This window comes from Athalia rosae, chromosome 2 (assembly GCF_917208135.1).
Source record: "Athalia rosae chromosome 2, iyAthRosa1.1, whole genome shotgun sequence".
NCBI lineage: Eukaryota > Metazoa > Arthropoda > Insecta > Hymenoptera > Athaliidae > Athalia > Athalia rosae.
Window position 1 is genome coordinate 31,087,669 of NC_064027.1, and position 11,724 is coordinate 31,099,392.

The 11,724-nt window shown below is 38.1% G+C and overlaps 6 protein-coding genes and 1 non-coding gene across 8 annotated transcripts; 4 read left to right on the forward strand and 3 right to left on the reverse strand.

Moving 5' to 3' along the window:
* The first annotated feature begins 167 nt into the window (after positions 1-167).
* LOC105688540 (immunoglobulin-binding protein 1b) lies at positions 168-2,198 on the forward strand. 2 transcript variants are annotated; one of them, XM_012404950.3, is made up of 5 exons: positions 168-328; positions 428-603; positions 700-1,032; positions 1,111-1,508; positions 1,617-2,198. In XM_012404950.3, the coding sequence occupies exons 2-5, from the start codon at positions 442-444 to the stop codon at positions 1,831-1,833; spliced, it is 1,110 nt and encodes a 369-aa protein (XP_012260373.2). In that variant the 5' UTR covers positions 168-328; positions 428-441; the 3' UTR covers positions 1,834-2,198. The 2 variants fall into 2 exon arrangements, with proteins under 2 accessions (XP_012260373.2, XP_048506279.1); XM_048650322.1 differs by having other exon boundaries at positions 169-603.
* On the reverse strand, positions 2,118-3,281 carry LOC105688541 (calaxin-like). The gene is made up of 4 exons (XM_012404953.3): positions 3,038-3,281; positions 2,800-2,951; positions 2,522-2,713; positions 2,118-2,467 (listed from the first exon to the last, which is right to left on the reverse strand). The coding sequence occupies exons 1-4, from the start codon at positions 3,162-3,164 to the stop codon at positions 2,279-2,281; spliced, it is 660 nt and encodes a 219-aa protein (XP_012260376.1). The 5' UTR covers positions 3,165-3,281; the 3' UTR covers positions 2,118-2,278.
* A 73-nt stretch (positions 3,282-3,354) lies between these two features.
* On the forward strand, positions 3,355-3,428 carry Trnai-aau. Its single transcript has one exon. It is a non-coding gene; the product is annotated as a tRNA-Ile (tRNA).
* A 44-nt stretch (positions 3,429-3,472) lies between these two features.
* On the forward strand, positions 3,473-4,142 carry LOC105688524 (transcription and mRNA export factor ENY2). The gene is made up of 2 exons (XM_012404915.3): positions 3,473-3,690; positions 3,798-4,142. The coding sequence occupies exons 1-2, from the start codon at positions 3,641-3,643 to the stop codon at positions 4,024-4,026; spliced, it is 279 nt and encodes a 92-aa protein (XP_012260338.1). The 5' UTR covers positions 3,473-3,640; the 3' UTR covers positions 4,027-4,142.
* LOC105688523 (protein FAN) lies at positions 4,128-8,847 on the reverse strand. Its single transcript, XM_012404913.3, has 16 exons — positions 8,602-8,847; positions 8,245-8,478; positions 7,976-8,174; positions 7,707-7,892; positions 7,548-7,619; positions 7,262-7,473; positions 7,023-7,185; positions 6,792-6,946; positions 6,149-6,327; positions 5,938-6,069; positions 5,647-5,856; positions 5,320-5,590; positions 5,025-5,255; positions 4,877-4,965; positions 4,550-4,804; positions 4,128-4,481 (listed from the first exon to the last, which is right to left on the reverse strand). The coding sequence occupies exons 1-16, from the start codon at positions 8,613-8,615 to the stop codon at positions 4,390-4,392; spliced, it is 2,694 nt and encodes an 897-aa protein (XP_012260336.2). The 5' UTR covers positions 8,616-8,847; the 3' UTR covers positions 4,128-4,389.
* A 165-nt stretch (positions 8,848-9,012) lies between these two features.
* LOC105688312 (heat shock transcription factor, X-linked member 4-like) lies at positions 9,013-10,222 on the forward strand. The gene is made up of 3 exons (XM_048650323.1): positions 9,013-9,703; positions 9,794-9,908; positions 10,088-10,222. Exons 1-3 carry the CDS (start codon positions 9,107-9,109, stop codon positions 10,180-10,182), a joined length of 807 nt encoding a protein of 268 aa, XP_048506280.1. The 5' UTR covers positions 9,013-9,106; the 3' UTR covers positions 10,183-10,222.
* On the reverse strand, positions 10,173-11,622 carry LOC105688310 (proteasome subunit alpha type-7-1). The gene is made up of 5 exons (XM_012404479.3): positions 11,322-11,622; positions 11,063-11,189; positions 10,743-10,990; positions 10,479-10,661; positions 10,173-10,382 (listed from the first exon to the last, which is right to left on the reverse strand). Exons 1-5 carry the CDS (start codon positions 11,421-11,423, stop codon positions 10,293-10,295), a joined length of 750 nt encoding a protein of 249 aa, XP_012259902.2. The 5' UTR covers positions 11,424-11,622; the 3' UTR covers positions 10,173-10,292.
* Between the last annotated feature and the right edge of the window lie 102 nt (positions 11,623-11,724).

Genomic DNA, 11,724 nt, shown 5'->3' on the forward strand with positions numbered 1-11,724 from the left:
AAGAAATTGAAAATCATTCAGAAAACAGGGGAAAAAATAAACAATGGTGACAAGATAGTGATTCTTTGTATTTTGTCAACTAGTGAGCATATTTGGATTCTCAAACTGAGGTAAATGCTCTGCCTCGCAACGGCGTGCGTTGCGATTACAGCGAGAAGCGGTTCAACTTTTTGTTTTGACGCAGTTAGCAAACCTAACCTCTGGTGCGCGGTACAACGGTCAAAGAGTGCAACCGGATGCAAGTACAGTACAAGAAAATTGCGGTTGGACCGAATCCTTTGTGGACAATTGTTACGCTATCCCTTCGCATCCTACTAATACCTAGATAGTATCTACCGATTTTCGCAATTCTACCGTCTCCGCAGTAACGTACAGTGGGTACAAGACGATACCTAATCAAGCGTTTGGAAATGTTTACTGTCTACAGAAATTGATCTCTGGATGATGGATTCTAATACATCAAGTGGGTCTAAGCCGACTTTCTCGTTCGGCCGCGAGGACGACCGGGATGTAGAAAGCTTATCTCAAATTTACGAAGATGCTTTTGCTCTCTTCAATAATATCAACAAAACTCAGGAGGCGACAAATAGCCCTAAGGTTCAGGTACGGTTTCCTTAAGTAATATTAGTGTTCGATCAACTTATTATTAGAAGTTAAGGTCATGCCGTTGTCTAATTTACTGAAGTATTTTCTGAACAGTCTGATGTCAGAAAGGCGATGAACATGTTGGAAAATGCAACAAGGCTGGTCTCTTTGTTAAACATGTTCAGTACTAATGAGAACTTTGACGAAGTCCCTACATCAGATATAAAGTATTTGCTATTGCCAGCTCTGCTTGGCACCTTGACTCTTAAAATTTGTGGGTCAAATGATCGGTTACATATTGTGGAAGTTGCTGAAATTTACTTCACAGATTTTCTCAAAAGACTCAGGGACTACGGGGTGATAGACATGGAAATTCCGGAATATAAATCGGATGAAGAAAAGTCTGTCTGTAAGCAATTGTCCAACACGGAGAAGATCACTTCTATGGTGAGCACAAAATTGTATGATGGACAACGAACCCATGTTGAAAAGTTTTCTCTACGTTGCATGATTTTATATACATAGGTGTCATCACGCAATGCTAAGCTGCAGAGATACAAGGAGCAGAAAGAACTAGAAAGCCGGCTGCAGATGCTGCAGGAGAATATGACGAACCCAAATATCGACGAGGAGTCAAAAAGAGAATACTATTTAACTTTAATTAAATCGTACGTAAATCAGGCACTGCAAGAGTTGAGTTCGATCGCCGCAGAGAAACCCATTATAGAGCATATGATGAAAGTTGGACACACTGAGTTTCCAGCATCCCAAAACTCGAAAAAATTCAAAGCACCTGCTATCAAACTTCAGCCCATCATCATCACCAGAGATGAAGTCCAGAAAAAAGTTTATGGTGCGGGATATCCGAGTCTGCCTGTTTTAACTGTCCAAGAATTTTATGAAAAAAGAGTCAAAGATGGAGAGTGAGTTGACATTATCTATAAAAAAGAGTCATAGAAGATATTCTTAACAAACTGCAATAGATTTCCTTATCTGGAAAATATTATTGAGGTATTTTTTTTTTTTTGCAGTTGGCCCGATCCCTCCCAGAAAAATCAAATGGGAGGCAAGAGTTTACAGGATTTCAATAATGACAGAGATGGACCCAAAGAAGAGGATATTGAGGATGAAGCAAAAGAGAAACAGGTAGAGCTGGACGATCCTGAACTTCTTGCGCGAACTCGTGCAATGGACGAGTACAAAGATACACACAGGAGGGGTTGGGGAAACCGAGCCAATAGGAGTTGAATCAACTAATCCCCCGTGCGAATAAATAATCGAAGAATTCTTGTTTTCACTAATAACGAGCTCCGGATATCTAGTTTTCGAGTACCCAGGCATAAAATCAAGGTAAAGATTGAAAAGCGATGGAATGAAGTGCACTCGCACATTTCTTGAATAAAAAAGTTGACTCCATCAATTTCTCTGAGTGGGTACTTAACAACTCTACACTAAACCTCGTCCAAGCTTCATGAAACAAAGAAAGAAAAAAAACAAAAAACCGGATCCACTGTAATTTCAAAACAAGTAAATCGTATGTAATGTTTATTCGAACATCATAAATAATCTATCGAAATTTCAAATATTCATTGAAAATATAAATTTACATCGCATATACTGTCTATGATTGGATACTGAGCACACGAAGCCAACATTTACTCTGTCTCAGCTATTTTGACTACCTGTATGATTCTTAAAATCGACCAGTTTCGGTAGTGAACGTTGTGAGGAAGGCATACCTTGATTCTCTTGAGGGGAAGACTGGGCCCATACATTGGAGAAAGAGCAGATTTTTTTCCTTCACGGTTGAACTATAATCTTCCTCTGAGACTTTACCATCTCGATCAGTGTCAACTTTTTTTAAGAGCAGGTCTATCAAATCCTAAGTCAATCAGATTAGTTATTAGGAGCAAATGGTGTGTAGCATTATTGTTACTTTAACAGCTTCCTCTGGATCTTCGTCCGGTTGTTGTTTGATCAAACAACCTCTCATCATTGGAAATATAGACTCTCTTCTTATTTTATTTGTTCTCATTAAGTCATAAACTCGGTATCCAAATTTTATTTTTTCGTCAAGGGTTCCTCGCAAAACTTCGGAGAATCCTATATTCCAGGAATCCATTGTGACCTATTTTTTATTTCAATTTACACTTAACTATAACAAACATCAAGTAGCCAGTCTTCATAGGTACGATGCAAATCTTTCATATTTACAGCAAGATCATTTCTTTTATCAAAAGCAGAAAATATTCTGTCAATAAGGTAATTTTCTGTAAAATCTAGTCCTGCGTGTAAAATATCTCTGAATCCTAATCTATGCATCGATCCAATTTCCTTTGTAATTTTCCAATGAATGAGGGAAAGGGCTGTAAGATTAGAGATATGCTATAATTTGATTTTCCCTTGAACACGCGTGTTGTCTAAGAGGAAACCCGGCTTTCGATACGCATACCTTCGATCTCTCTGGCAGTAAAATGGGTTTTCTTAGTGAGTTCTTTAAAGGCGTCAATGTTTTTTTTCTTGAAGACACATTCCTTCATTGAATCGTTCAACATATCACTCGGCAATTCTTTAGGCATTTTGACCGGTGATTTATCAGTGCGGTTTCACGAAAGTTATGATTATTTTTTCTCGTTTATTCGTGTTATTATGACAGGGGATTTTAAAACAAAAAAAAATGTATAATTGAGATGGACCTAATTTTTAACGATCGTAAGGCTTGAGTTACTCATATGTATATGTAAATAAGCACTATCTTGGAGTAAAACTGGCCCATTAGCTCAGTTGGTTAGAGCGTCGTGCTAATAACGCGAAGGTCGCGGGTTCGATCCCCTCATGGGCCAGACTTTTTTTTAGGATTTTTTACCCCGTTGGTCGTATGTTTACATATGATTCGCACATACATATGTTCAAATACGGATTCCATTGAAATAATTTGAGTCGCTTATTTACGTTGAACTGTGGTCGCTGTCATTGCGAATTATAACCTTGAAACCCAACAATAACGACCCCGATCGTTACGATTTTCGAATTACTGATTAAGTGAAGCTCATTAATGAAGTCTGCTCCTCATCAAAGATTAGTCATGGTTGGAGATCGAGATGTGTAAGTTGATTAATATGATATTGGATATGTCTAAGAACTAGCAAATTTATGTTAACGTTGTTTGGACATTTACACCTGTAACCTGTGTAACTAAATTGATTCCACAGGTTGAAGGAGTTGTTGCGTTTGAGGCTAGTTGAGTGTGGTTGGCGAGACCAAGTGAAGATCATCTGCAAGGATTTAATAAAAGAGAATGGTCAGGATATCTCTTATGATACCCTGCTTTCAACCGTAACTAGCAGAGCACGTAGCTTAGTTCCTGATTCTGTAAAAAAAGAGTTATTGCAAAAGATTAAAACCCAGCTCATGGCGCAGGCGGAAAACTTGAAGATTTAGAGACTGATACTGAAAATACGAATTTGCCAAGTGAATCTACCCCTCTAATTTGGATGAAAAGTTTTTGTATCGAGATAGGCGTTAGAGATAAGATTAAAGGATGCCACTATAAGAAAGCTGCAACTTATAAATACTATACAGCCCTTATTTCATTTATTATTATCATCTATACATCACAGATTATCAGTTCATTAAGAGATAATAGTATTACAGGGTATAGAAATACCTCTGATTATTTTATTTACAATTTCAACAGAATTCACATCCTTGATAACATATAACCTCATTATGGTTACGTCACTGCGGCAAGAATTTTTTGATATCTTGAAGCATTGTCTGCATCTTCCATGAAGGGCACAAGTGCTATCCGCGGTCCCAGATGATCACTTTCTTGTCCTTGCCACCAGTTATGATTTTCTTCTTATCGCTGGAGGCAGTTATAGTTGTGATCGGCCCTGTTAAGTCAATTTCTTAACTCCGTTGATCGTGGCCATGATTTGTAAATTGAAAAATCATTGCTTACCATTATGGCATTGATATTTTCCGACAATAAGAATGCCTCGAAAATCCCAGATATGTAGATCCCCTTGCGCATCTCCAACCAGAAGAAGTTCTGTGTCGTACCAAAATAAAGATGTCGGTTCCACCTCAAGGACTGAGGAATATATTTGTGTCCCAGTTTGAACATCCAATACTTTCAGTGCCAGGTCTTTGGCACAAGAAACTAATTTTTTCGATTCCCCGTCAAAACTAGCTGCATTTACTCTTGCTGTGTGTCCTTTAACATGAATAAAAATCCAAGCCATCTGTTAAATTGCTGTTAAGCTGCTGTGCAGAGAATATCATTTACCCTTGATAGTAAACTGCAGAGAGAATTGTTCCAAACACCACAAAAATAGTTCTCCATCTTCAGTTCCAGAAGCAAGTAATTTGTCGTCTCTAAAAGAAGTTGACATTTTCAGTTCCTGGAGAAAAAGTAAACCTGTCAATCTTACTACCTGGATATGGTGATGCATGTAATTTTCGCGTCATGATCCAATTGAGCAGTCAAATATTCGGTAGGTCTGATTTTCTTCCCTAAGTTATAACTCCGCCAAACTTTTGCCGTACAATCCCAAGAGCCGGAGACCAATATGTTGCGAGCTGAGCTCCATGCTAGGCAAGAAATCGCGTCCTCGTGTCCGTTCAGAGTATCAACTATTCGACCAAATTCAACATCATAGAAAATTCTGCACGGAGAACGAGAGGGAATAATTAAAGTATTTTCTTTCAAATATGATCACTTAAACTTACATTGTATTATCCCAGCAGCCAGCTACGAGTATATTCGATTCAGAGAGTGGCTTGTAGGATGCACAGGATGATAGGGGCAATGAAGAAAGTGAAACGCTGCGCGTTAGTTTTCCAGTTTTTATAGAATACAGTTTGAGCATTCCGTCATGCCCTACAGAAATAAGATCATCCCCTGTCCCGCCAGCAGTGACACTTACGCAGCTCACCATATCCTTATGAGATTGAAACGTATTGGATAGTCGCAACTTCGTAACTTCAGAAATTGTTTCATCTGAAATGATCTCGTTTGAAGTCGATGTCGAGTGGTGATCAAAAGTAAACACTTACCACTAAGAAAACATCTATCGCTTGGAGTTCTGGTTTTCAAATCACGTATAGTTCTTGGAATGGATAGTATCTTTTTCGGGTGAGGTAAATCAAAGACTTGTTTTGGTATCTGACCAAACTCCATTATCTGCACTTCTAATCCATGCCGATCGTTTATATCTTGAATAGTGTCCAAATCAACAGCACCCTCATAACACAAATGGAAGAATACTGCAATTCATTTGGAGTATTTCTATCGTTCACTAAGGATGAAAGGATCAACGAAAATATTATCATGTGTAACGATCTCACCATTATTTGCTTCCACTGCTTGAGGGCCTCTCTGTTTGTAGCCAAAGACCAGATCGATCCAGTTATGAAGGTTTTGAGATACGTATGGACTTTCCAAAGCACTTCTTAGTTTATAGATAAAATCTGACGGCCCTAATGATCGGAATATACGACGAGTTAGAGTTTGCTGTGGGTAAAGAATGCCAAAAAATGAAGAACATCGAGTCGTCACCTGTGGCCCAAGGGGGCAGATGAACGTCGTCAACTTTTGAACCGTCGTGTCGATAACCAAAGTCAATGCCATAATTGTTTGTTAAAAAATCGCCTGCAGTTTCCGTATCATAAAACTCTGGGACGAGTTCTTTAAAGTCAGACATGTTCACCAATACATTTTTCCATACATCGGCCACGCTGTTGGGTTGTTTATAATACAGGGTCAATATAAAGCCTTGAAAGTTGAGGGTAAATTTTTATACGCGGTAGATTAAGTTAGAAAAGATGAATGATTCGAGCATCGGATAAATAATTTTCATCCATGCTGTTCAGAACTGCATACAATTCCTTCATTATTTAAACTTACCAATTACTATTGGAGCATTAGAATTTACAATGACCTAATGAAATTGAGAGGCCGCAAGAAATAAGTACAAAAAATAACCGGCAACAGAAAAATAACCATCATTCGGAAAGTTTACTAATGTTCGCTATCATAAACAACCAAAAACACGCTGCCCGAGCAGGTGATAAAAATTTTTAATGGCATCAGAGATCAATTACCCATTCTATTCTTCGTGAATTCCACGAGAAATCCAATGACTCATCGACCTACTCGTGATCTAATCTTGATAAAGATATTTCAATACCCAGTTTCATACCTATTGAACATACGGTCGGGATGATCAAATCTGCCATTTTGCAGACAGAGCATATATTGAGGATATTTCCTCACTAGATAGAAAAGAACAAAACCCGGAGCGCTATAATGAGATCCGTACAAAAATTTAGGCTCCGTCATTTCCGCGTACCTTTCCTGGTAAACAGAAAAATATGAGCAGCGAAGAGTACAATAAATTAGATTGTCCTCGAATAAATTTGCCCATACTTACTTTCAATCTTTCTAAACGTATTGGCTCTAATGCACCGATTGGTTTATCCAAATCTCTGTACACTGCTGGATTGCTCAGCTCTAAAGAAGCTGAAGAATAATCTTGTATGATCCAAGGAAAAACCGGGTATTGTGTTAGATCGTGGAACGTCCTGTCAGCTAAACTGCAAAGATGTAAAAAAAAAATTACTTAGCCCGTTTCTAATTTCTTAACGAAAAGGTATCCGTTGCATTAGATACCTGTTGATGTATAAAAGATAATCGTAGTTCGATAAAGTTCCGTTTTGCCACAGCATAGTCATTTGATTTTGCTGGATGGTTTCCGGGCGAACCTCCGTTTGGTTTAACAAACTGGAATAAAGATTATCTCTGTCTATCTGTGATCTCATTGACAAAAAAAGATGTTTCTTTTTATCCTCGGTCCGTCTTGTCCTCCATTCAATTTCAAGGCCCTGAAATTTGAAAACACCTTCGTTTGTCAAAAAACATTACAGGTTTGCATCAAAAATGTGTACCCGCCACTCACCACTTGTCGGAGTAAAAATCTCCGCTTAATAATCTGGCTGATATCTTTGAGCTGGATTTTGAGCACTGGGTGCTGAAGAGAGAAATAAAAGAGAATAGTAATGGCAAACTGTTAACCCCATTTATATCGCGCATCGTCTGCCAAAGTTTGTGATTCTACCTGATCCATGTTATTGTATGGTTGAAAGTAAATTCTGGACGAGGTGAGCAAAACTCTTCCAGGATTCACAACCAGCGGAGATATTTTGTCAGCTTGAACTTCCAACACCACCTGTTCGTAAAGATCCTCCAGCCATGATGTATCGAATGAAATTCTAGATTGTCTTGAATGAACGATAGCTGTTATCTGATTTGTAAACAAAGTTTATAAGAACCAAGATTGAATGTCAATCCTCCATTTGATACGTTGCCTTAGTAATAATTAATTACCATAGCATTTTGCTCAGCCATGGGAAGTGTAGCAGCCCGCAACAATTGCAATATTTGCGGCAGACAGTCTTCAATGGTAGCATAATTGAAGCGAAATAGGTAATGTTCGGGTTTATGTACAAATTTGTGAGGCGCAAGTACATTACCTTGAAGCATTTCGACATACTGCTTGCATTTTACCGATAATATATTGTTATTTCTAGGAACAAAATAATTGATTTAATATATAAATAGCGCTAAAAAAATTTATTTATGTTATCTTCACGAACCTGGCGTCCCAACTTGCTGTGTTCCATTTCTCAGTGCAGATCATTTCCTTCAGTTGTACTTTAATCAACGGCTTATTCAGATCTTTATTTACAAAGACCAAAGACTTAGAACATAACTTGAGTCTCCCATTCGTCCACTCAGAATCTCCAGCAAGCGGATTGATCAGTGCTTTGACCGAGACACTATAATCCTCAAAAAAAATCTCACCTGGTTCAAGCAACAGCATAGTAAATCTGGAACCGAGCACAATAAATTGTTTTTGATCTATCGAAATTTTAGATGAAAATAAACAGGAGGTACGGATCATGGACAAAATAGAAGAAGATTTTAGTGTCAAAGAGAGATTTCTCTCGTACCTTTCTTTATCCATTGTGAATAACTGGTACAACAATGGGTACCAAAGTCTCAACTTTTTCGTGTATGTTATCACAAAATTAGACCATTAACAATTAGAAAGGAAAAAAACAACTCTCAAAATTGCAGAACTGCTACCTGCAGACGGCTGCTTTGCAACGATAATCTTGGAGCATAGTCACTTTGGCAAAGGCAAGAAACGTCTGTAGAGGGTGGTAGAAAAAGATAGAGACGAGTCAGCGGTCAGCTGTGATTTTAGCTGATGATCTAAACTATCGGACGTCATGGTTACCGCAATTTATTTTAAACGTAGTTGTCGAAGTCAGACAATTTGGATCAAGTTCTTCTGACCACTTCCGCAGTAATTTAAATTTGAAACACCGGGCATTCATCAATACTCCGGTGAGTTCCAAAGTAGGATAGATAATATTATTAATAAAATGTCAATGGCAGGTTTCATAATTCAATCTTTGTCTCCACCCGGCAAATTGTGTTTCATAAAAGGGAATGATCATTCAATTGTTATTGTTTTTATTCAGCATGATATTGTTTTGTTTTTACAAGTCTGATAGAAATTGTCAAAGCCGAGTTTTGACCGGTACATATGAGCAGTTTTTGTGCTTTGGAGTCAAATTTAGGAGAAAAGCCATGTACGACGATTGTGTCCTTTTGTCTATGCGTTTTCCGCAGAAACTTTGGCGCATAGTTAACGAGTGTAAAACTGGTGCGATTCGTTGGAGCGTGAATGGTGGTACGATATTATTGGACTATAAAAAATTCCAGGAAGAATACCTGAATGCTGAACATTCAATTTTTAAAACGAACAATATAACAAGTTTCATACGTCAGCTAAATCTTTACGGATTTAGAAAAGTAACTTCCCACAACCGCGATCCAATCTGTAACTCTCACAACCCCAACGTACACGAATTTTTGCACGAAAATTTTCGAGCCCATCGCACCGATCTCCTTGCCAAAGTATGCCGTAGAACTGGCGCTGGTAAAATTAAATATTGCGATAAACTACGTTCTAAAAACTTAATGAAACGAGACATAGCTGACCCCAAGAAAAAATTGCAGATGTCACGCTTGCGAATTTGTCAGGTAAAATTCTTGTGGAAAGAAATTAGCCCAGACAGTTCTCGATCCTCGATAAACCTAACAAACCTATTGGGTGATCACTTGTGATTTCAGTTTGCTTTGACCGAAGCTTTGCAGCAGGCGACTCGAGATTACCATCGAAAGAGATTTTGGGAAGAGGTAATCCACGATGATTCATTATCGGAGCTAAATAATTTTCACAAAATAGGTAAACCTCTCTTTTCACAGAATGAATAGCTTTTAAATTAATCCCCAAAACAAATTATAATTCTGGATATTGGTGTTCAACTCTGCTCTGAAAATTTTTAAAAATTTGCTCTGAATCCACAGAAAAACAGCATTTTCTTAAGCTTTTTCTATTTACAAATGGATGAATTTCATTTTCAGCTCACAGCTATGCCCGCGTCATCGAGGGATATCAAACAACTTTTGATTGTTCTCAAGATTATTGTCAAGCCGTTAGACAGTTACATAGGATTTGAAATCATCGCAACGTTCTTTATTTAGTAATTGTTTTCGCTTTTAATCAATTATTATATCAAGAAGAACATTAAAAAATGTGTAACGATTATGTGACAGTTGCAGTGTGATGTTACTTTTTTTGTTTCTTTTTTTCTGCCTCAGCTTCTTTCTCTTTTTCGATTTCTGTTACGTATTCTCCGATCGTATCAACATCCAGCATCTAGAAATAAAGATCAGGTATGTGTAACTTATCGTCAATATCATACCATTAAAGGAGAGTAATAAAGGACAAAGGTATTTTATTTTTAAGCATTACCTGTAGTGGTTGACCGCGACGCATTACCGCAATCTCCAAATTCTTTTGGCCAGATTGTACAACTTCAAGTAGCGCTCTGATCGCGAGTTTCATCGCCCCTTTTTCTGTGGCAACCTCGTCAGGGGTGTAGTATTTCTCTAGAAATTCACGCACAGTTGTGGCACTGCGACCTGTAGCATTTGCCTATTTTGAAAGTAGATTATAAACAATAAAAACTGCGACGAACAAGAAACAAAAATATTTTTCAACAAAAATAATACTCACTTTCCATTCGAAATAGGTTCCCGATGGATCCGTTTGATACAGATGCGGAGCTCCATCGTAATCAAAACCTGCTAATAGACAGGATATTCCAAATGGTCTGCGTCCGTTGCTTTGAGTGTATTTTTGTTTCAAACCAGCTACAAATCGTGTGATGTACTCCAATGTGACAGGGTCTTCGACGGTTAGCTTGTGACTCTGGCATTCGATTTGAGCACGATTTATCAATACTCTGGCATCGGCAGTTAACCCTGTATGGTTCGGTAAAATTATTAATTGCAAGTGCATTAATGGTAACTAAAGTATATACTATGATTACTTACCGGCAAAAGCCATTACAACATGGTCGTCTAGAAGGCATATTTTACGTACTGTTCTCTCTTCTTGAAGTTTAGCTACAGACTTCTTCTCTACACCAAGTACAACAACATCGTTTCCACGAACACCGACCTATAATAAAAGGTTCTTATGGTAAATATCAATAAATTTAAACTAAGTCTGAAGAAACAAACTAGATTAACAACGTTTCTGCAATGTTTGTCAAAATACCGGTGTCTAGGTTATCGTTGTGGAAGTGCTTACCGCCGTCGATCCTTTTTTCACAGCTTCCTGAGCATATTCCACTTGCAATAAGTGTCCATCCGGCGAAAAAACGGTGATGGCTCTATCGTACCGAGATCCCATATTTAAATTGGTCAAAAATATCTAAGAAATAAATTTCCTCTCGACGATGACTTCACGTTAAGTACGGAGATGGCTGTAACAACTTTGATGAACTTGGGAAGCAATCACAAGTGACGAAGCATTTTAACACCGATGAACGCTCAGGACGAATGCGATGAAACGCCTAATTAGACGTTAAATTTTTGTAGGTTAGGTCACATCACGGGTTTGTAGGATTGGGTGTAGAGGGCGAGCAGGATCATGTTTCCCTTCTTTTTCCCAAACGCCCTTGAAATCATCTGGAAATGAAAGAGGGAATGAG